This window comes from Engystomops pustulosus, chromosome 10 (assembly GCF_040894005.1).
Source record: "Engystomops pustulosus chromosome 10, aEngPut4.maternal, whole genome shotgun sequence".
In the NCBI taxonomy this organism is placed as follows: Eukaryota; Metazoa; Chordata; class Amphibia; order Anura; family Leptodactylidae; genus Engystomops; species Engystomops pustulosus.
The window spans coordinates 25072794-25097894 of NC_092420.1; the positions used below are offsets into that span (position 1 = coordinate 25072794).

Genomic DNA, 25101 nt, shown 5'->3' on the forward strand with positions numbered 1-25101 from the left:
ATGAAACTCAAAGATACTTACCGATGTCCGGCTGCCAATTATTTACGCCTCTTGCAAGACGTCACCTACCACTCCAGCATGGATTTGGAAGGTGAATAATTAACACCCCGGAGAGCAGGACAGCGGCGGGCGTCGAGGAGAAGACGGCTATCGGTAAGTATGTTTAGTTTCATTTTGTTTAAAGGACATCTACCACCAGGATGAAACTGTATGCAAATGAGCCTGAGGGGCTCCAGGCTCCATTAACACCTATGGATACTGGAGCCCCTCAAACACATTTGCATACAGTCCTTCATCCTGGAGGTAGATGTCTTTTTTTTTAACAGAGATCCTACTGTGTCAGCATAAAAACAGACCAGCGCCGGGATCGAGTAGTAAAGTACATTTAGTTCAATTTTATATTAATAGTAGATTTCCTTCAAATAAAGTTTTGCTAAAACCCCCTGTTTACAACATGCTAGTATATGGCTACAGTGCAGAGAAGAGCGCCACATGGGGGGTATGTGCGACGTTATAGAATGACTTTCAGCATAGACGGACCCCCCCCTCCCCCACCTCCAACATCAGCACCACAGTGTTACGTAGACTTGGGATAAGATGTAGGAGTCATGCAGCGGGTGATTCATTACTTTCCTCCAGGTTGCATCATCTCCACCATTGTGGGGTATAGGACGATGAGTCACTGGACTATTCACAGATGCTAAGAGTTCAGTTCTGGTCCAATAAGACATCATCCCATTATTACTACAAAAAAAAATGCAGCTTCTCTGGTTTCTTGCCCGTTCCAACATCGTCAGAGGCTTAATGACAGCAAAAACTAAATCACTTCCATGTGTCTTCTCTCACAGAGGAAGCAACAATGTATTCTCTGCCCACGTGCTGTACAGAGGGAAGTGGGTCACTTGGAAGAGGTGAAATGTTTAGGGAACCGATGTCTTCATTACGTCTACACTATAGAATATCTGTGTGATAAATAAACTTTCTCTTATAAAGTCCTTATGTATCTGGAAGAGAAGAAAAGTGATAAATTACAGAACATAACAAGGATTTACTATATGAAACGTGCGGAGATTGCCAAGATAAGACGTTAAAGGGGTTTTTCAGAATTCAATTGTTGTAGCAACCTGAATGGAGAATGGACCCTTGCAGAAAATGAAAATGGGCCCCGGCGATCAGAAAAAACATTTCCGTTCTCACCAAATGAATGTAATGGCAGATTGAGCAAGTGTTCAATTTCATACTAGGTGAGTGTCTGAAGTTGCCGAGCACGTCGCTGGGGTATCTCCAACACTCACATTCATTGTCTATGAAAGTGCCAGAGCAGGTCCAATAAACCACTGCCAATCAGGCCATGGTGCTCAGGCAAGTGCTGGACTACCCATCTGCTCTTACAGTATGGGGATCACTAGTAGGATTCTAGCTCCTCTCCAGTGGATTAAGACTGCCATAGGCTCTGAGACTGTATGAATATTATAGCCCCTACAAGTCTGGAATTCACTTCCTACATATGATACTAAAATCAAGCTTCTTGGGGAATGGAGAATGTGTCCCTTCTGCCTGCTTTCAATCTCTGGTTTCAGGACCTTTGCAGGGCCTTCAAAAGGTCCTGAAATGGCTCTTGTGTCCATGTGTATTGAGAGCAGAAACAGTTACAAGGATTTAAAGGGTGAACGCCCTTCTCAGTATATAATTAGGTAAGTGGCTTGGGTGGCCATGGGCCCCCCTAAAAACCCTGAGCCCAGGCTACCACCCAAATCGCCTATATTATAATCTACCAGTGCTCCTCTCAAATGATGACCGATATACCTTGTTTATAGCTCTATACTTTTGCAGGTCCTTCGGCTGGTTTCTGAACTCCAAACGCTGTAATGAACACATTGACCACAACGATGATGAACACAAGTCCAGTAGCGGCGTTATTAAGGTTGTCCAGTTTGGCGTGTTTGGCAGGATTATTAAGATCATACTTCACTGGAAGAAAGAACACAGTGATACTTTATAAAGTAAAATCAGCACATGGTAACACAAATCCCACGTAAAAGAAAAACTTAAAGGACATCTACCACCAGGATGAAGGATTGTAAACCAAGCACACTGACATACTGGTGTGTCTCCCCTCTGACAGGATATGCTCTTCTTTTAGCTACTTATGCCCTTGTTTTCAATAAAAAAAGGCTTTAAAATTATGCAAATGAGCCCTATGGGCTTTAGGTTCCATGGGGCACACACCAGTATGTCAGTTACCACAAAATATCATTAACCCTTCCAATGCCACCATATAATCTTACTTGTAAATGAAACCATTGAGACTCCTCTTTGGGGATTGAGTCACCCTGGCCCCTTGTCAATTTGTGGCACAATCAGAAGTCAGTAAAACAGAAGTGCAATGCAGGAGCCCATGACCAACATGAGCTCCAATCACTCTTCTACGGCACTGCTGGGGGTCTTCATAATTAGACAAATATTCCCTATCCAGTGGAAAAGTTAAATGTTAATTTGTGGGTTAACCCCTTTAGGCACCTAGTAAAAGGTAGAAGAGGTTCCAAAATTGAGCGCTGCTTAACAGAAAGCAAAATCAGTGATTACTGAAAATTTGGGGCACCCATGATAAATATATTCTGAAAAGGTGTGTAAAAACACTTCTCCATTCAGGGAAGTAATTAAATGGTTTGTCCGTTCAATTTAATTTTAAAAAATATTTTCTGTATCAATTCTTCACAGTTTTCTAGATCTCTGTTAGATGTCATTCTATGGGAAGCTTCATTGTTTACTTCCTCTGAATAATCACCGGTCCCAGGTCATGTGATGTTACACAGGTGCACGGCTCGTTATAACACTGCTCTGATATAACAAGCAGTGCACCTGTGTGACATCACATGACCAAGGATATAACAAGCAGTGCACCAGTGTGACATCACATGACCAGGGATATAACAAGCAGTGCACCAGTGTGACATCACATGACCAGGGATATAACAAGCAGTGCACCAGTGTGACATCACATGACCAGGGATATAACAAGCAGTGCACCAGTGTGACATCACATGACCAGGGATATAATTGAGGGCTGTATAGAGAAAAGAGATAAGGAAGGAAGACTTCAACATTCCTGCTGGTCGTAGAAGGGAACAGTAGAGATATTTGGCAATGACCTATTCCCCTCTCCAACATCAAAACACAGCATTTGGCGAACAGCTACCGAAAAATGCTAATTATTCGAATCTACAAACCAATAAAGATGAGGAGCACCCCGACCACAACTTGGAGGACCAGGGATATGGAGATCAGAACGATGAGCGGGACATAGAAGGAGAAGGAGGGTCCCTGTTCCACCACGGCTTTCAGTTGTGAAGCGTTGGCCATGAGCAGGGCGATGTCCAGCATGCTCTCGGCCGCGCTCTTCTTGTTGGCATAATGGTTCATATTCAGATTCCTTCTGCCTTGGCCATGAGGAATCTGTAACAGAAAGATGTGGTATAAGGATGGTCGTCATACTTCATATCATCAAATGGTGTGAGGTCTTAAAGGGGAACACTAAGGTTTCATAATTTCTTATAACAATTCTTCATAGTCTTAAGATTTGTGCTCCCCATCCTTCATAGGATCCCTAAAAATAATGATATTTTACAGCAAATCTAGGATCCAGCAACACTTAGTCCTAATCTTTACCCATGGACCATCTAAGGTACCTGATGCCCCTCCAAACTGTCCTTTGGAGCTAGTTTGGTTTTATCTGGCAGCTGCAGATAAAACCTGTGGAGTAACTTTATGCCAGGTCCCATTAAGTCCCGAAACCAGACCATTGGTGATGTAAAATTGATCACCAATCCGAAGCATATTGTGTGGCTACCTCTTCTTGTCAGACATGTCTGGAAGCCAGACAGGTCCTCCTAAATAATATATACAGTATTGTGTATCAGTATGTGGTTGGTATACACAGAAGGCTGCACCGATTCTTTACATTATACAGTATCAAGGCATATTTTAGGGAAGTAAATGAGACAATGTAGCTTTCCTCATTACACCAGAGAGGGGTCTACCCGACCTCTTATCTCTGTCTTTACTTCTGCTAACCTGCTGAATTTTAGGTTAAGAAAACTATAAGAGCAAAGTATTTATAAAAACAAGTAAAAAAAATACAGGTATCTCATATGTACGTGACCTTCCAAGTTCTGGATCCTTTGAACATTAGGATTGTATTGTTTTTCTTATAATTTTCAAAAACTTCTCACAAAAGAATAAAAAAACATTTCACCATTGCATATTACATACTACACTGAGCAAAGTCAATGAGGAAGGGCAAAGTAAGGTAAAAAGGAAACCAAAAGGCAGATAAAAAAATTTCACTTTATATTTTGAGTTACTTTTTTGTAGTTCCTCTGTTGAATCATCTGTGGGACTTTGTTAATAAGTAAACTTTACCTTTAAAAACTATTCACATACAGCAGCTTACTGCCATGTCTGACTGACACGGGGGGGCGAGAAGTTGTAAAACATCAACCTGACCCCTGACTGCAAGCACTTAGTAAAGCTGGAAATAGATCATGTCAGCCCCCTGCATACCACAGCCTGCCAGAGGAAATGTCTGCGTTACCATGTGGATGTAACGCGGCTGCGTGCATCACATTCACCATACAGGAAGTTTACATTAACATGTCTACAATGTATAAAGACAATATAAAAACAAAAGAAAATACTATGCAAAACATGAAAAAACAAGCCAAGTATTTTTTTACAAAATGAAAAACTTTTATAACTTGTTTAAACCCAGTTCCGAGGTTGCACCTTCCATGGTTCCTAGACCCGCTGCAGAAGTGGAAAATCCCTTTAAGGCCACATATCTGACAACAACTTGAATTTTTTAAGTACTGTGAGTTTGAGCAATGTGTATGAGTACGGCGCACTAGGCTTAGGAAGATTAGGAAACCCTGGATAAGAAATGTGATGGATTTACTTCAAAGGGAAATTCCATACAGAACTGAAAGTGCAGGTTTGTGGGAAATTTCTTCAGCGTTCTGAAAATTTCCTCTGTGACAACATTGGATCACAAATAAACACGAGCGCAGACGTGTGATAAAGGCCACGTCCCCCTGTCAGGGGGGATACATCAAGAGGCATAGGCTTTGCTGAAGTAGTTTTCCATAAAAACCTGCAACATGGCACAGGGAACGCCCCGGAAATCGCCCGTGCCAGCCTACTCCGCCAGCGGCCGTACCCATCACGCCCACATGGCGTTAATTTAAAATAGTAAAATCACAGCACACAATTAAAAGGGGGCTTCTTAACGCTATAGGGGACACGTATCACTCCCATTGCTTTCTTTTTCTTTTGTGCAACTTTTTGTGAGACTTTTTGCAGTTTGAGACTTTCTAGGTGCAGAATCAAGCAGTGTACCAAAGTCAGCTGCCTCAGGGATTTAGTGTAGTGGCCGCATTTATCTTTGTAGCCCCGATGTTGGTGCAACTTACGCGACTTTTGGGCTCAGAAACTGTCTCATTCTTGCACCTAATAAGTCCCAAAACAGAGCATGCTAGACCCAGACTTACTTTTGGGAGCTACTATGTGGGACTAAAAAGTTGCACACCACAAAAGTTGCAAAAGTGAGACAAAACAGGCAACTCATCACATGTATTACAAAGGGGAAAAACTTGAGATGCATTGTAATATTAAGTAGGCCGACTTCAGGAAACCTGAAAAAGTGGCAGCCGAAAAACTATGATACATGTGCCCCAATAAGCAGAAAAGGCAGAACATTTTATGTAAACTGACCTATCTTAATCCCTTCATTCCACCACTGCTGCTCCAGGCACTGTCATTCTGTGTCCACTATAAACGGGCAGAGACTGGTGTAAAGTGAGCAGCTGTGCTGGAAGGAAGTGAAGAATGGAGCTCAGTAAAAGCTCCGGGTACAAATAACTTTTATTATCAATCCCAGGCGATCCCTTTCAGACAATTTCATAAAGGATTATTGTACTTTCCATATCTAAGGTGTGGTCAGACAGGAGTAAACAGATAATTATTTTACATGTGTATCCTATGAGCAGTCAATCAGATCAGCCCTAAGTAAACTGCAAATCTGTCCTTCAGTCTACCTGGAAATAGGAACTGGTCTAATAACTGACAGCACACGGAGCCGCAAATCAAAAGTCTGCGAACAAGACGACTGAATTAAAGCAGTTTTCCAGCCTTTATATAGATGATAGGTGGCGAATATCAGATCAGTGAAGGCTGCATGTTTTGTTGGAGTGATTGAGAACTGAGCTGCAGTATCACAACTCAATCATTATATGGAGAACGGAGCTGATTGATTCTGATGCTGGACATGGGGAACCATATGTCGGACCCCCACCGGTTTGATAGGCCATGTAAGGATTCTACTAGGTCGATGGTCCCAAAATCAATTAATTATGCACAACCTTTAGTGATATAAAAACATTCACATTGGGGGTTATTTACTAAGGGCCCAAAACGCTATTTTTCAAAGGGTTTCCCGAAAATTACTGGCATGCACGAACCGGAAATCGGGAGGGCGTGGCCGTTCGAAAACCCAACGGATTCGGAAAAAACGCGGAATTTTTTTTAAAAAAAATGTGTCGCTTGACACGCGCTTACCTGCACCCACGATAGGACGGTGAACTCCTGCGGACTTCAGCGCAGCAGTGACACCTGGTGGACATCGGGCGCACTACCTTAGTGAATTGCCGGAAGACCCGAATCCTCGACGGAGAGCCCGCTGCTGGATCGCGAATGGACCGGTTAAGTAAATCTGCCCCTTTATGTCACAAAGGAAATGCAATAAGGGTCCGTGCAAATTTTATACTGATAACTTATCCGAAGGAAGGTCCTCTGCATGTGGCGGTTAGGGGTCCCGAGTTCTCACACAATTGTATAGTGGCAGTGTTGGGATATTGCAGGTCAGCCACCACTTACATGAATAAAAACTTGGAAGCAGTACTGCCGATTGTCCACTACATAGGTTCTGGTGCTAGAGGTCTAGGTGCTATACTCCTACAGATCTCATACTGATGGTATATCCTGTGCAGAGGTCATCCATATAACAGCTGTATGGTTTTATAAGAGACCTCAGTGTGAATATGACCACATGAAACAGCCCACATGCCAAGACCAAAAGTGTAAACTTATCCTCTAAGAATTTTTTTTTTCCCCTTCATTTCACTACTACTACTGCCGCAGACTGTACAGGGCGTCCACCAGACACCTGCTGAGCGGCTGGGCATACCACAAAAAGAAAAAAAGAGGAAAAACACCATTAAAAAAATCAAAAAACACTAAAGTGAAGACATAGAGATAGAAAATAAACATTTAATCACATGAAAATAACTAATATTTGGATTGTGCTTAAACAGCCTCAGGATACAGAGTACATGTAAACCGTACTAGAGCCGCTATATAAACCTCACCTTTAAGACTGGACCATGTAATTTAAGGTTACATGTTTCTGCAGTACCATTAGTTAAATATTAACGTGGTCACTGCATCCCTCTACATGAGAGTATTTATAGACGTGACGCCCCCCGGGCCTCCTATCAGCGCTCACATACACATTGGTTAGACACACCAGGAGCGCAACACAGACTGTGCTACCAGATAAGACAACAGGAAAGCCGGCTCCATTGTCAGGCAACTTTTACCATTTCTGGTAAAATAAGGAAAATTTGACAACTAGTCAGTAGAGAGAAGGAAATGAGGACTTTTTAAAACTTTCAAAAAAAAAAAATGACAGTGTGCTGTTTGTGTGCCAGCCAGTGATTGGTTACTACAGCGGTCAGGTGACCTGTACAATCAACCATCATTACATCACTACTGACAGGGTGATATCATAGATTCTCCTCCTCCTATCCTCTCCATTGACAACTATAAATTATAAATAATTCCTTTATTTATATCGCGCACACAGATTACGCAGAGTTTGCCAAATCAGTCCCTGTTGGACGGAGAGAACATACAAACTCTTTGCAGATGTTGACCCTGGGACTGACCATTACTGCCTATGGATATGAGGCTGCTGTAAAGCATATCCCTAAATGCTGTTAAAGGAGCAGAGGAAAAGCTCACACAAAATGGCAGCCCCCCATAATCATAGCCAGAAAATGTACAATCAGATATCTTAAATGTGAAATAATTGTAATTTCAGTAGTAATTTAGTGATGCAGTATACTGTTGCTATCAGTCACAACTATGAATAGACATTGTGGGACACTTGCCAAGGCCGGCACAGACTGCAGGTGGTAAATCTTTACACGTCCTCTCATTTTTCACACAGTGTCATGTATCAGGTGTGACAATACCTGAGCTCAGGTAACCATATGGCCTTATAGTCCTTCAGGGCTGATGACATCACCATTGTGTATCTGGTCTCCGCAGCAGCATGGAGATCCGCAGCAGCCCCGTTACACATGACCTGCTCCTCCCCAGACTATTACATGATGATTAAATAGCAGCAATTAGCTCAGAAGTTTCTCTCGTTAAATAACTTTTTCCACTTCTTAACCCGACATCAGGATTCTGTGGCTGAGATTCTCCTCACATGAGAACCAGAATAAATACACGTCATAGAATCCTGCATGGGAAATGTGAATATCCTGTGCCGGCCCATCATCCCGGGACCAGAGGCGTCTGGAGGGGGATGGGCGTGTAGCTGGGTACTGCACCTGTCCTGTCTATTCGTGAGGTTCATTATTTAAGGGAAGGAGTGTCTAGACGACTCAGGTTACTAAAGTTTAAATGTTCATCCAAAATGTTGACTATATTATGGAAGTTTTGGGACAGCTGACAAGCAATGAGCACATACTCGCCTGCACACTCCCCTCCTTCCAGTAGCAGGTTAGTAGTACAGAGGCTACGGGCTTCTATGGATTGTATAGGCTGCTATGGATACAAGAGGCTCTTCCTTTATATGCACAGATTCCGACACCCCATATACTGTAGTATGGTAGAAAATCTAGAATCCACCTCCAATTCATTGCAATGGTAACTGAGCCTGCAGTTCCGACTTCCAACCACTACACAGAGTATGGCGCCAATTGCTTGCCAGACCAAAATGGCTGATGAGTGTGCGAGCGGATGTCTTCCCCTCACCGGTCAGTGGGTAATGGCCATTATAAAAAAAAACAACAACAAACTGATTGGAGAGGGTCTTCCAGCTCTTTCCATTTCCATCTCTTCATTCTCTCTCCCTCCTCCGACTACACCACAACAAACTACAGTGCTAATTCCTCCATTGAGACAACTAGGGACGACTCGTAGATCCATGCACTCTGACTGTGGTCATCATCTTATATTTGTTATCCATGGCCTTCTAAAATCAACTTTTAAAATTATACAAATGAGCCAGAAGGGCTCTGGGGGTGTTACCAGAGCCCCTCCGTGCTGTAGTTTCATAGGCTCTCACACTGTGCAGGAGCAGAAGGAGGGAGGAAGTTCTGAGGAATCAGGGACAATCTGTAAAGCTGCAGCACAGAGGGGCTCTGGTAACTGACCCTTTAAAAATCTGTAATCTCCGGCTGAGGACAATCTGTGAAGCTGCTGCAGTCATTTCTCGTAGGGAGTTTTTCATGACTTTGCAGTACAGCTTCCAGTTTTAGAGGGGGATTTCCTTAAATTTTCCTATCTGACCTTTACCCGATATGTAGAAATAAGGCGGCAACGCATTAGAAATTTAGCAAGGTCACTTCAGAGTACAAATCCTCAGTATTTGCTGGGGAAAGTAACTTCAGATTTTGTACGCATGAGTTTTATGAATGAGGCTTAACATGTCCAAATTGGCAGAATATACTGCATCATTCACAAAGCAGAATCCCTCGAAGGCAACAAGTTGTGCTGGATTTCTAGTACATTTTATGTTACAATTACTCATATTTTTCAATACCTCTGCTTGCAGTGAATGAAACCACATAAACAAATCTCATACTGAATAATAAGTATAACATTAGAAGAAAATTTTAAGGGATTCATACATCACGCAGTATTTCATGTCCCCAACAAATCCATGGATTATGGCGCACAGCTCCGTTCCAGCTGTGTAAGTGCAGCTGGACAATGTCGAAAAGAGTAGCAGAATAATGGAGAATACCAATTTTAATTTTATTTTACCCACTTTGAGCCATGTGTTCAATAAGTTGAATAGATTGTTTAATAGGGTTAATTTTAAGGTTTTTTTCAGCAATTTTGCAAAAACAAAGACAAAGGGGGAGATTCATCATACGCTGGCATATGATACAACCATCCCTCCCCCTGCCACGAAGGATAAATCAAGAGGCTTAGACCTCAAACATTCACTGGTGTTCGCTGATTTTTAAAAATTGTGCTGGCACACCCTGTGCACGCCCCTTCACTCCCACATGGAGGCGGCGTAGTCACCGAAATAATCACAATTTTTGCATTGCCTAAGAAATTGATGTTTATCAGTGCGTAAAAGCACTGATAAACCTCCCCCCAAAAGTCCATGACAGTACAGTATTTATGTAAAACTTCCCATTATTTCTGTAATGTAAATACAGGAAGACGGACAAAGCCAATTTCACAGACGGCAGGACGCCTAATACCAAGTAGCTGATTTTACTGAAGTTCTTCTAGAAATCATTAAAGGGAACCTGTCACCACATTTGCACACATGCAGTCAGTGACAGGTTCCTATAAAGCTCTATTAACTGACTGACCCCCTTATTTTAGCTAAACAATTTTGCTTACATCCACATAAATCACCTTTAATCTTATATTACTTGCAATCAGATGGGCGTGCGCTGCTCATCTGGCCCCTCCCATCTAATCCTCCCCATGCCTTATGCCTCCTTACTGGTTACAGTTCATGTCATGTGACCAGAGTGACATCTCAGGTCCTTTAGCCTCTTCACAATAGCAAACTGTACCATGCATGTATCTGACCACATGAAGTCACAGCAGCCTCCATGGACTCTACTCCTCTCCATCCTCCATGCAGGGTGCTGTGGTTTTATGTAATCACATACATGGTGTGCCATTTGCTATTATTAGAAGGCTAAAGGACCTGCAATTACGTCACTGGTCACATGTCATGAATGTAACACAAGGCACGGTGTAAAAAAGTTGACACAATATTTCTTATCTGTACATAGCGCTTTATATGTCTGTAGTCGAATATTAGCTGATGGTTCCCAACTACAAGGAGGTAGAGCAGTGATTTGAAGAGACACAGAGCTGTCAGTCAAAATAATGGGGCGTGGTTCACTGCCAGCCTGAGAGAGAAGAGTCAACAGACAAGAGTCACAAAAGCTAATTTGCATATCAGAAAAAACGTCTGTTATTAAAGTACATTGCCCTGCTGGCAGCTAATTTTAGGTGATATGGGGAGGACTTGTAACCCTTTATCAGGAGGCATTGTTAGTCAGGGTGGTCAAAATCTGGTGACCGGTTCTCATTAAAGGTATGTGAGTATGACGCCCATTACAGACGGCTGTAACATTTTAACATCCGCATTCAAAGCAGAAAGTTATAATAAAGTGAACTATAGGATAGTAAAAAGTTTTCACCCTGAATTGTTTACTAAATCCGTTTTGGTCTCCAAATACTAGAAAAGTCACTAAATTATGAAATCACATGTGTTCATAGAAGTCTATGGAGAAGTATGGCGCATTTTCTTTCTCACCAGTTCTTTACATTAATACAGTATGGCCCACATTTACTAATAGCTAGACTTGTGCTAGATTTATCATAGTGGCTCACGTTGTATGATAAGTGTGATCCTTAGTCTAATACCACCTATTTATCATTTTACTTTGGGGTGACGGTTGTTACTTTACAGTTGTTACTTCTTCTGGTTTATTTTGGAAAAACCACAACAATAAATGCCCCCATTCTGCTTCTAATCTCCTCCTGTGTGTAGTGTACAAGAGACATCACAGCATCCAGTCTCCACACACCACAATGACCACATACATTACACAGTTATTCTGCATTTGTGCCAACAGCTTACTATAATATTTAATATGGAAACTACCGTCCTTATGGGGCTTTCGCTACAGAACAAAGCTAAAATTATTAAAAAATATGTATCACCGCCTTTATGATGTTTAGTAAATAATTATATTACTCAAAATTCTACAATGCATCATTACTCAATTACTACTCCAGGAAATGTATGAATAAATTAACAGTTTGGTTTTATCGCAAAGAATTTCGACTGGTGCTGAGCAAACTTCGGGTTCATACTGGGGTTAAGTTCGGGGCATGGTTTGTATTAAACCCTTCCACCCCCGTGTAAAAGAAAACGGATGGTAGATGTGTCCTAAAAAGTTCCTGAGGATTTATGTACCTCCCCGTAGCACTAGCTATCCCCTGCTCTATGCGCTTAGGGAAGGCGTGTGTGGGGAGGGTTCGGCACCACTAACACGCTATATAAAGCAGCATAAAGAGTTATAATAAAAGATGCAAAGAGTTTGTATGTTCTCTCCGTGTTTGCGTGGGTTTCCTCCGCGTCCTCCGGTTTCCTCCCATACTCCAAAACATACTGTTAGGTTGATTAGATTGTGAGCCCCATAGGGAACAGGTACGGATTTGTCAAGCTCTGTGCAGCGCTGCGTAATCTGTGTGCGCTATATAAATAAAGGAATTATTATTATTATTAAAGATGTCCTGAGGAACAATCAGTAAACTGATAGTAGATGTCCTTTAATTACGGCGATCATTGACGTTTTGGGGAGGATCGTCGCTCCCTAAAGATTTGAATGCTGCCGGCAACTTTGCCAGCAGCAATTAAACAGTTAACACCTGGTACTGGTTGGGATCCTGGTGTGGTAGCGATCGCTTGTTTAAAAATTCAGGGAGCCCGACCTCGGCCAAAGCCGAATTTCAATGGCTCTGCTAATCACTAGTTGTGACCCTACACAGTCTCAAAATGTGCAGGGAAATGTCATAAAAATAAAAACCACACTGCAGGTTACAGAAAGAGTAGCTCCCAGACATGCACAAGGCACAATCCACTTTCCTAATCTGTTATCATGGCTGGAGGACTGGAATGCAACAGATGTCAGCTACAAATACAGAGGGGGCAGGGGAATAATATTTTTAGACTTTGTCCAATAAAAGTATATAGTATACAAGTGCACTACACGTGCCAGTCTGATGATACAGCTGGTTCCAGTTACCTGGCCATTAATATGAGCTTTGTGGAAAAAAAATAATGGAAATCCATCATGATAAACCAGGGACATTACTCATAGATCCAGGCACCGTGACTGTGGTAATCTTATATTTGTTATCCAAGGTCTCCTGTCTTCTAAAATCAACTTTTTAAATTATGCTAATGAGGCAGTAGGCCTCTGGGGGGTCACCATGCTGCAGATTCACAGGCTGGAACACCCCTGCACCCCCCCCCCCCCCCACTGTGTGCTGAAACTTCCTCTGCTGCAGTGAGATTATATCAGGGAGAGGGAGGGGAGAAGGGGAGGTAATCCAATGTAACAGCCTGTGAAGCAGCAGCATGAAGGGTAACATCCCCAGAGCCCTTCTGACTCATTAGCATAATTTTTGAAGTTGCTTTTATATGGAAGGAGGCCATGGATAACAAATATAAGAAGATTACCACAGTCATGGTGCCGGATTCTATTAGTAATCAAGTAAAAAAAGGCTAAGCTGCAGTTCCAGGCGACAGTCGCTACACATTTACTAAGAACAGTGTTCAAAGCGCCATATGGAGTTTCTTTGTGTAATTTGGTAATTTGTGGGTGAGCTTGGTACTGAGATTCCCACCCATTTCTAAAATGAAAGAGGAAGAGTTGTATCTCCTCAAACTGAGGAGTCAAGCAAAATATATAAAAGAAAGTCTACGAGCTTCTAAACCCCTTTATAAACGTGGAGAGACAGACGCTTATTTGTTCCTTTTATGGTGCGCCAAATACATTAAAGGGGTTGTCCGACTACTGGGGAGGACTTTAAAAAAAATATAAAGCTTTACTCCGGCGCTCCCGGTGTCCCATGCCATGGTCCAATGGAGCGGTTCTCCTGTTTGTTTACAGGGGCACAGCAACTTCCGAGCGCTTGTCACGCCCATCCGTCCCAATGTCCCAGCATTGTATTAGGTGCTGGGACAGACGATGGGTGGGTGTGCCAGGCTGCCGGAAGTAGTAGGAGCATAGCTGCTGTGCCCTTGTAAACAAAGGCACGTCTCTAGCAGACCGCAGTGCAGGACACCAGGAGCGCCATGGGAAGTGAGTAAAGCTCACCAAGAAGCCCTCCCCAGCCCGCCTGCTAACTTTTTCTAATAGTTGGACCACTGCATTAAGGCCGTGTGCCACAATATATAATCACAGTGCAAATTATCACTAAAATCAGGCGCAAAAAAAAAAAAACAACAACACCTAGCGCCGAAGATAATAAATGCCCCCCAATGGGAGAAAAGTCAGTTTTGTGTCCAACTTTTTGGTTCTTCATGTTCAGTTACAAACTTAAGAGTAGTCCAGGAGGAGAATAATTCCAACTCATCATGAAAACAGGAAATCTTTGGCGTGGTGGCTTTTGGGATTTATCAGTCAATTTGTGTGGACAAAAAGCAAACAAACATCCCTTCCCCAGAGACCACCGTCCCAGGACTATGGATTCCTCATCAGACTATATTAGGAAATAATATTTTACTTTTTATCTTCTCCTCCCTTGTACTAGTACTAATGAATGTGCTGCTGTCTTATATATTTTAGACTTAATTTATTTCTTAATCGCTTATTTCTGTCTTGGATACCCTCCCAAAATTCTATCATACAGAAGAAAACTATTTATTCACAGTACTAATAATATTTGGAGAGGTCTGGTGTGATATGCTGGAGACCTTCAAGATGCGCACCATTATTCTTCTACTAGTGCACACAATGTTCAGAAAGTTGTCCCGCAGGCTTATGTAAATCCAGGATTATAAATGATTTTCTTAAAAATGTGCAAGATCTGAAAGTTTTTGTTTTTGGCAACAGAAGGTGAGATGTTTTGTGTACACTACACATAGTAAGATAAAAAAATATAAGAAAAATTTACACTCTTGTGTTGCTTCTAAGCGTCATAGAAATCAATCAGTTTTGCAACGAAATTAACATCTATGTTAGAGACTTCTTTAAAGGGGTTGGCCATTATTCCTTAACTTTTCCAAGGTAAGTACAAGACGCTAGTAGAGTTTCAGTAAAGCTGCCGGGATCAGTGGTCACATGACACACGGAAGAAGGACTATGGACTTCCTGTGACATCCCACGGCCTACTGGCTTCTGCCAGATGCCAGGGGTGGTGCAAACATTACTTTCTGAATGCCCCCTACATCATAGCCACTCCCATAGCAGTGGTTGGAGGAGCGCGCCAAGGAGGCCGGGGCCATCATTCCCCCTTAATCTGCTAGAAGGAACATCACTGGAAGTCCTGACTCCTGCTGTCGGTGGGTCACCTGTCCTGCTGGTCCCTATGGCTTTACACAAACTTTACCAGGGTAAACATCCCAATTCAGGTCCTGGTAAACTTATGTGATAGTAGCCAACCCTTTTAAGATACAACTGTCAGTATAGGGGGGCAAGACAACCAGACAGTGAGCCCTAAGGCTGAACCCCCCCCACTGTCCCTACCTACTTGCCTCAAGACAGCTCTAGCAACTGCGGACAACCTCGGTGGCGGTCCCTATACTATGTAAGTGACACACGTAACAGGACAAGACAGACAACACAATAAGGGGTAGTCGACAAGCCAGAATCAAAACCAGAAGAATCGCAGTACAAATTCAGTGGGCAAAAAACGGTAGTCAAAAGTCAGGCAGAGGTTCGGCAACGATAACAGAAGGTACAAAGAGGTCACAGGGAAATATGGGGAGCTGGGATATCCAGGTAAGAACAAGACAATAGCCAGCACGCAATTGAGCCACTAGCTGCCTTATAAGTAAAGCTGGAGAGACAGACAAGAAGCTGATAGGACTAGTGCTGATTGGAGCTGAAATCACCTGCATCAGTCCAGCAAAGACCAGGTAACTCATTAACTGCTGGACCAAAGTCATCGGGTGTGTCCAGACTCCAAAGGCACAATTCACATTGCACATTACTGTCAGAACTTGCTGCACCACCGCAATCGGGCGTGTCAAAACCCCTGAGACACAATTCACACTGAACGGTTCTGACAGTACCCCCCCTCTTATGAGGGGCCTCAGGACCCTTAATCATTGGACCAGGCTTAGAAGGATTATGTAAATGGTACCGCCGGACCAGACGGGGCGCATGCATGTCCTTAGCAGAGACCCACGTGCGCTCCTCCGGTCCGAAACCCTTCCAGTGGACCAGATACTGTAAGGAGTCCTGTACCCAGCGGGAATTCAAAATTTTCTCCACCTCATACTCCAATTCCCCCTGGACGATGAGTGGAGCCGGAGGAGGTGAAGGCAACACCGGTGGCACATATCTTTTAAGAAGAGACTTATGAAACACAGGATGGATACGAAGAGCATTGGGTAGTTTCAACCTAAAGGTTACCGGATTAATGATTTCCACAATGGTATAAGGTCCAATATATTTGGGTGCCAGTTTCCCTGACTGCACCCTAAGTTTCAGATTTTTAGCTGAAAGCCAGACCTTCTCACCTAGTACATATTGCTGGCCAGATATACGTCTTTTATTAGCATGTCTTTGATAAGACTCTTGGGCTTTTACCAAGTTCTGATGAGCTTGGGCCCAAACTGTGCACAGTTTAGAGAAAATGGCCTCGGCTGAGGGATTAATAGATTCTGCAGAATGAACAGACGAGTACCTGGGGTTAAAACCATAATTACAGAAGAATGGTGACATCTTAATAGCACGTTGTTCATGATTGTTTATAGCAAACTCTGCTAGAGAAATGAAGTCTTTCCACTTATTCTGAGTATCAGCCACAAAACATCTTAGAAATTGCTCTAACGATTGATTGGTCCTCTCTGTCTGTCCATTTGTCTGAGGATGGAATGCAGACGAGAAGGACAGAGAGATACCTAATTTGCCACAGAACTCTCTCCAAAACCTAGCCACAAACTGGACACCCCTGTCGGAAACAACATTCTCAGGCACCCCATGAAGACGTAGAATATGATTAATAAAAAGTGTGGCGAGTGTGCGAGCGTTAGGCAGTTTACGTAGTGGAATGAGATGACACATCTTAGAAAATCTATCCACCACTACCCAAATGACTGTCTTACCCTTAGATAGTGGCAAGTCGGTAATAAAATCCATAGAAAGATGCGTCCAAGGTCTCGTAGGGACCGGTAGAGGATGTAACAGACCCTCGGGTGGCCTACGAGGGACCTTGGACCTAGCACAAACCTCACAAGCTTCGACAAAAGCCTTGACATCTCGAGCCCAAGATGGCCACCAGTAATGGCGTGAGAGCAGATACTTAGTACCTGCCACACCTGGATGACCAGACAAAACAGAACTATGAATCTCTTCAAGAACTCGGAGTCGAAGGTTAGGCGGTACATACAACAAAGAGTCTGGAGTGTTATGAGGTGCTTGACCCTGAGATTCTGCAATCAGGGTCACCAAGTCAGGTTGCAAAATAGACACTACTACCCCGGGTCTTAAAACAGTATCAGATTGAGTTCTGGGGGAACTTTCTAAATCAAAGCTACGAGACAAGGCGTCAGCCTTGATATTACGGGAACCAGGTCGGTAAGTGACTTCAAAATCGAATCTGGTAAAAAACAAAGCCCATCGGGCTTGACGTGGCGAGAGACGTTTAGCATTGTCTAGGTAAACCAGATTCTTATGATCAGTGAGTACCACCACACAATGGGAGTCACATTCAGTACCCCATTTTACCAGTTCCCGGTTTGCCCAATCAAAAACAGGATTGTGCTTCTCCAACCAAGGCAAACCTAAAATCACATCAGACGACAGGTTATGCAGACACAAAAACTTCATACGTTCCACATGAACTGCCCCCACCTTAACCTCAAGGCAGGGAGTGATGTAACGTATATCCCCCTGAGCAAAGGGGGCTGAGTCTGCTCCTGTGACATTAACAGGAGATTGGAGCAGAAGGGGACACACCTCTAGACCGGAAAAGAACATAGGGTTAACAAAATTAGCAGAAGACCCCGAGTCAATCTGAGCATAACCAGAGATGTTTCTCCCTCCCAAAGACAATGAAATAGGCAATAATAACTTATTCTTATTGGTGAAGGTTACCTGTTCGCCTGAGTGACCCCCTCGATAGTCACTCAGGCGTAGAAGTTTTCCGGCGGTGGTCCAGGAAGGGATGGACATTGCCGGACTCGATGTCCTGCTTTCCCACAGTAGAAACATAAGTTGTTCAACACACGATATGCACGTCTGGTCTTGGCATCAGTAGAATCCACTTGCATAGGTTCCTCTGATGGGGGTATAGCAGAAGGGGAAGGACTAGGGTTGGTAACACGAATAGGTGAAGGTCTAAAAGCGTCTGATGTACCTCTCTCCTTTAGCCTGTCTCTCAAGCGTCTGTCAACTCGGATAGCTAATGTCATGCTATCCTCAAGGGAACTAGGAGTGGGATAAGCTACCAACAGATCCTTCAACCGATCATTCAGTCCGACACGAAACTGAAATCGGAGTGCCGAGTCATTCCAAGTGGAGGGACCACTCCACTGCCTAAACTCCGAGCAATATTCCTCCACAGGACGTCTACCCTGCCTCAGACCTGTCAAGTGACGTTCAGCATTAGCTGCACTATCCGGGTCATCATACAGTAGCCCTAGGGCCTGAAAAAACCCCTCCACCGTCTGCAACTCAGGAGAACTAGGAGGTAACGAGAAAGCCCATTCCTGTGGTGACCCCTGGAGTAGAGACATAACTATGCCCACCTTCTGGACCTCATCCCCAGAAGAGCGGGGGCGCAATCTAAAAAACAATTTACACCCCTCCCGAAATGCACAGAATCTCTTTCTATCCCCACTGAACTTATCTGGGAGTTGTACAGGTGGCTCAGGTGGTGCTGGGGAAGCCATAGTAAACTGACGTGGGGCCGTCTCCTGCTCATGAAGCCGAACAGCTAGTTCCTGCACCATGGTGTTGATTTGCTGCATCTGTTCCACAATATTTGTCAACGCAGTTCTGCTGTCCATGACAGCGACAGTATATTGGGCTGGCTATTCTGTCAGTATAGGGGGGCAAGACAACCAGACAGTGAGCCCTAAGGCTGAACCCCCCCCACTGTCCCTACCTACTTGCCTCAAGACAGCTCTAGCAACTGCGGACAACCTCGGTGGCGGTCCCTATACTATGTAAGTGACACACGTAACAGGACAAGACAGACAACACAATAAGGGGTAGTCGACAAGCCAGAATCAAAACCAGAAGAATCGCAGTACAAATTCAGTGGGCAAAAAACGGTAGTCAAAAGTCAGGCAGAGGTTCGGCAACGATAACAGAAGGTACAAAGAGGTCACAGGGAAATATGGGGAGCTGGGATATCCAGGTAAGAACAAGACAATAGCCAGCACGCAATTGAGCCACTAGCTGCCTTATAAGTAAAGCTGGAGAGACAGACAAGAAGCTGATAGGACTAGTGCTGATTGGAGCTGAAATCACCTGCATCAGTCCAGCAAAGACAAGGTAACTCATTAACTGCTGGACCAAAGTCATCGGGTGTGTCCAGACTCCAAAGGCACAATTCACATTGCACATTACTGTCAGAACTTGCTGCACCACCGCAATCGGGCGTGTCAAAACCCCTGAGACACAATTCACACTGAACGGTTCTGACAACAACCTTTGCAGATATGGTCAAAAATCACAGACAAAAAAGAAGTTCTGCATGATGATCTCTTCAACAAAAGCCCAATGCACCCTATAAGATCTTTTAAAATTTGGGGATCCTGAAGCTTTCCCACATAAGTGAATGTAGCCTCAGAATTGGGTATACAGCTCCTATGCATCTAAATTACAGACTACGGGCAAACTCATTATTTAGTCTGGTCTTGTTATCATGCATCACTTTCTTCTATGATATGTATAGTATAGAGAAGTATTCAGAAAAAAACAAGTAATACATGGCTAGAAGATCTGACTGCAGACAGAGTTTGTAGTCTGTAACCATGGAGACTTATAAATATGTACATCAGCTGTAAACACAAAATAGTAGGGGTTTAATATTAATCTTCATGCTATTTGTAATGTTGCTTTATTATTTATTTAGGACGTCAGTACTGAAATCCTGGACAACCCCTTTACATATAACTACAGAACACATTTCTTGTATGTGACCTTTAGCTGTGAATTTTTGGTTCTGTTTTTTTGGAGCTATATGTCAAACTTCCTCAAATGTGACGATCACAAGTCATGCGGATTTCTTCATAGAAAACTTGGCATCTCTACAGACAATGGTACAACACACTGCACTTCAAAACCATTGGGGGAGATTTATTTTAAGGTTATTTTACCAATTCAGACTTACTGGAGATTTTGTTGCTGTCTTTTGGACCCAATTTATAAAAAAATGTTACAGGATGAACTATTCTGAGAACAGTTTAACAATACAATTAGGCTACATTCCTGTCTTGTTTTAACCCTCTATTGTAAAGATATTTTCGTATGTCTCCATACATAAGGGGGCTAGGACGTATCCCACTGTGTACTTATATAGCGGGATATGTCCTTTTGTACCACCTCTCCCTACTGAAAGCCAATGATTGGCAGCTGCCAACGTTAAGGACGTCTCTTGGGTGACTTAACGTACATGGACATGTATATAAATGGAGGTCCTCTCAGAGCGTAGTTACAGCGGAGGTCGGGGATGGATGCCATACTGCTGCATCCATTCTCTCACAGGCCATTAACTGAGTGGATACTGCACATGAGTGTTGCTTGTTGCTTTCCATCCTATGTTTCCTGCAGGATGCAATGTATACCGCGCAAACAGAGGCAGAAAAAGAATCCATAAAACATGATGTGAATGTAGCCGAATACTGTATGAAAGACCCACTAGGACATTTTAGTAATGGGCCCATTTAAGGGCTCTACATAATAGCCAGAATGTGAGCTACAGTACTATGTAAGAGCAAGTTCTGCAGCCTGTAGATGTATAACACGGATGCTCAATAATCTGGGAAAAACAGAGAATCCAAACCTAGAATGATCAACTGATGGACGGGTGGATGTCCAAGTAAAATAATGATGACTTCTCGGGTAAATGGACTGAATAGCGCGGCGATCTATGGACTATTAAATGATGCAGTACTCTAGTGACATCCGAGCACAGAAACTGCTCCAGACCCGAGTGCTGAATGCTGGCATTGTCTGTACCAGTCTAATTGTAACCTGTGTACCCATATCCAATGTCTTCTCTGTGCATTCAACCACCAAGGTCCATAGGTCTACATCTTGACGATTCTAACTTTCATCTAAAAATTTTAGTGTGACAACTTACATAGTGGACAAACATAGATAACACATGACGGCAACAATGTGAGTATTCCAGAAATAATGAAAATTTTAGGGCAGATAAACATAAAAAAATTCACTTAAGTTCCACCTCTTGTCTCCAAACATGTCCCATAAGACTGTCCACTAAAAATGTTAGATTAATTCCAAATTGGTGTAATATGTACCACTTTTTGGCTCAGAATTGTGGATTTTAAGCTCATAAACATGGCTAACGATGACCAGAAATGGTCCACATTCAGGAAATTTCAATTGCGTAGGAAAAACTTTTTGCTAAGACATTGGTCTACTAAAAGCTATTTTAGATTTCTATCCTGAGCTAATAGTCCCTCTATACCACTCAAAAATAAATAAATGAAATTAATTGTAGTTAAAAGAATATTTCTTCTCTATTTTAATCAGATTTTGGATTCTGGGGGGGAAAAAAAAAAGAACAAAAATCTTTCCCACCGCATAGGATGTCAGCCATAAGCAATAAAGTTGTGCAAACCCCAAAAACAGGAACAATGTTATCACAACCCTAAAACCACAGGAAGGTCTCCTCAGAATTGTTCAATGTCACTGATCCTCTTTCTAGTCAATGCCGTCTTTGTGTCCTTATTTTCTGGGTCAAAATTTTCATCGGCCAGAATTCTCCTGACTTAGACAGTTTTGTAGCAGGAAATTGTCTTCTTTGCGAAATTTAGTTCCAATAAGAAATTCCATTTGTTTCAATTACAAAATAGAGAACAATAGTCCCTTCCCTGTTTCATATAGAATCTTACAATCCAAAACATACTGGTAGGTTGTTTAGATTGTGAGCCCCATGGGAACACGACCAATTTGTCATGCTTTGTGCAGCGCTGCATAATCTGTGTGCACTATATAAATATAGAATTATTATTATTATTACTACAATATATCTTCACATAAAAGATAATGTAAACATGTGAAGAGCTTAACCCTCTCAAGACTCTAGGAGTCTATTCTCCCCATTATGGAAACTACACCCCTCAACTTTTAAAGTTTGTTAACCCTTTAGGTGTTATATAGGGGTTAAAACAAAATGAAATGTAGGTGTGATCTATACATTGTAATTTATTCAGATTATACATTCATTATCTTATAATACAATCAAACTTAACTCCACAAAGTTTAATACCCAATTGCTGACAAGTTTGGCCATACCCCATATGTAATGGTGACTGCTGTATGGGCGCACGGCCGGGCATAGAATGAAAGGAGCCTCATCCAGAAGCACTTTTAAGGTACATCATTTGGGGGCATCTATAGCTAATTGATGAGGTTTTATTAACTCTTTCTTGGTAGAGAAAATGATCAATTTTTGGTAAGATTTTTTGCTTTTTCGTTTTTGGCTTTTTAACATACCATAAAAATAATAATAACCTAATTTATATGGCTGTAGCATTTTTTTAATCTTTTTTCTGGAACTTTTTCTTTTTTTTAATGGAATCTGCCAAGAAAGGGTAAGTAAATGTGCCCCAATATGTCACTGATCTGATGGTGAGCTGATTAATCTGGAAATGGAAAAACTTATAGAAAACACTCTCTTTCATCCAATTTACATATCAATGAGTCAATACAGAACAATATTTAATTCCGGGATTCTGAATTCTTTTTTTTTTTTAATGATTCCCTTTGTCTCTACTTGAATAACAGCAACAAGTGATGACCTGAAGTGCAGCTCCATGAATAGATTTACAAGTGAGCGTCCTGCACAGGCATGGTTATATAAAAATCACAGGAGTGACCATAACCAGCGTGTCCCCGGATCTCTTTCCAGGACTTTTTATTGCCTGGTATACAATTCATTCTACATTCCTATTAGAATGACCACAAACGAAACTTGGGGGTGGGCATCAGTGAGGCAGAACAATGCCAACATTGTGATCCAAGGTCATAAGTAAAGAGATTGCAGTCACTTACAACAAATTCAACACAAATGAGGTCACATTTTGTCTGCAGATGACAATGGCTGCATTCCCGCAAGGCTGAAAGAGACATTTCAACTAAGATGTATTAGTGCTGTAGCTTAAAGGGGCTTTTCAGAAATTATGGAAAATCCTGCTGCAAATCCAGCATCACTCCAGTGCTATTCAGTGTCTGCCCCATGCCGGACGTTCAACAGGGTCATGGGACTGGCTACGGCTAATGAGAGGCCTCCGCAGACCACTTGGTGGCACGTCCTCTGACATCACAAATGACAGCCCTTGGTCCAGGGAGGCCACTCATCTCATTGGCTAAAGACGGTCTTGTGACCCCCCCCCCCCAGTACTTCTGCAAGGGCGCAGGTGCCAAAGTCAAAAAATACTAGAGCTGAACTGAAAATTCCTGGAAAACCCCTTAAAAGTGGATATTTATGTATATTTGAAGAAAAACACAACTGCTTTTTAACAGAAATGTTGCCACTCTTATACGTGGGCTGCATCTGCGATTGCAGCTTAGCCCCAACTGGCTGTTCCCAATCTCTGACACTGAAGGGAAGGGAGGAGCAGGACCCATTTTCATTGTATTCCTAGAACCTAGAGTCCTGCTTAGGTCCTGCAATAATTCAGCTGTGACTGGAGTGTCCCTTCAACAAAGCGCTCCAATAAGAACTTAATAGTTTGTCATTCATATTGGGTATATGATTATGCAGATAATTAACTAATTCCCATTTTTACCCTCTGTCCTGTGTTATACCATGTGATCAGTGTAAATCATAAGTCGTTCTTGATCCTGAGAGTCACGGGACCCCAGGAAAATACAAATGGATAAAAAGCTAAAATGATTTTTAAATAATTTCTAGTAGTACTACTCCAAATATTTCACCATTACACTGTGTTCCTCTCATGCAGGGCATGGGCAGAGAGCTGTGACAGAGCCCTGGTCAATGGACTCTTGTGTCACAAGGGGAACATTAAGAAGGAGCCCAGTGAACTCCCATCACTCCACAAGTTATGGAATAACCCAGCGATAGCCTGGCACTTGCTGTGAATGGAATATTCCTTTAACATTTGGCTGATCAAAGCTATCTTCATGGGCCTCGCCTGGCATCGCTCCCATGTTATGATGGAGTCTGTGGCACCGGATACAGGATGACGTATCCACTGCTGCCCGAGCACAAGGTTTAGTTTTCTTGCTGGGGACGTCCCAGTAGCAAATTGCTGCTGGAAATTTTGCTGGCAACTCCACAGGAAAACGGAAAAGCCAAACCTACGGGTTATGTCGGGTCGAGCCAAAGAACCATCACAGACACTAACATTGATTCTTTGCTTAGGGATCACTTAAAAAACCCTGCAACCACAAGCAGCTTGGATTCTCTAAAAGGGATTTATGAGATTAAAGGGGTTGTCCACTTTCAGCAAATAATTGATATTGTTTGTGTAATGGAAAGTTATACAATTTTCCAATATACTTTATCAATTTCTCACAGTTTCCCAGATCTCAGTGTATGGAAGCTTCACCATTCCCCCACCCCAAGGACAGAAATCTGTCTATGATCATGTGGTGTCACACAGGTGCACGACTTCAGAGAGTGATTGGAGCTATGTGGTGTAATGAGTTGTGCACCTGTGTGACATCACATGACCATGGACAAATTTCTGTCCACTGGAAATAAACTGTGAAGCTTCCCATAGAATGACAGCAAGCAGAGATAGAAATCAATAAAGAATTCATGCAGAAAGTACATTAAATTACAGAACGATTCAATACACAAACA

At 42.6% G+C, this 25101-nt stretch overlaps 1 protein-coding gene across 1 annotated transcript in view; it reads right to left on the reverse strand.

Annotated features, from left to right (window-relative positions):
* Positions 1 to 348: 348 nt before the first annotated feature.
* NINJ1 (ninjurin 1) overlaps positions 349 to 25101 on the reverse strand; it is a 32026-nt gene continuing 7273 nt past the window's right edge. The window contains exons 2-4 of the mRNA XM_072127276.1: positions 3231 to 3456; positions 1807 to 1971; positions 349 to 1004 (exon numbers count right to left, since the gene is read on the reverse strand). Of these exons, the coding sequence (XP_071983377.1) occupies positions 1820 to 1971; positions 3231 to 3456 (378 nt within the window). The 3' untranslated portion in view covers positions 349 to 1004; positions 1807 to 1819. The remainder of the gene's footprint in view (positions 1005 to 1806; positions 1972 to 3230; positions 3457 to 25101) is intronic.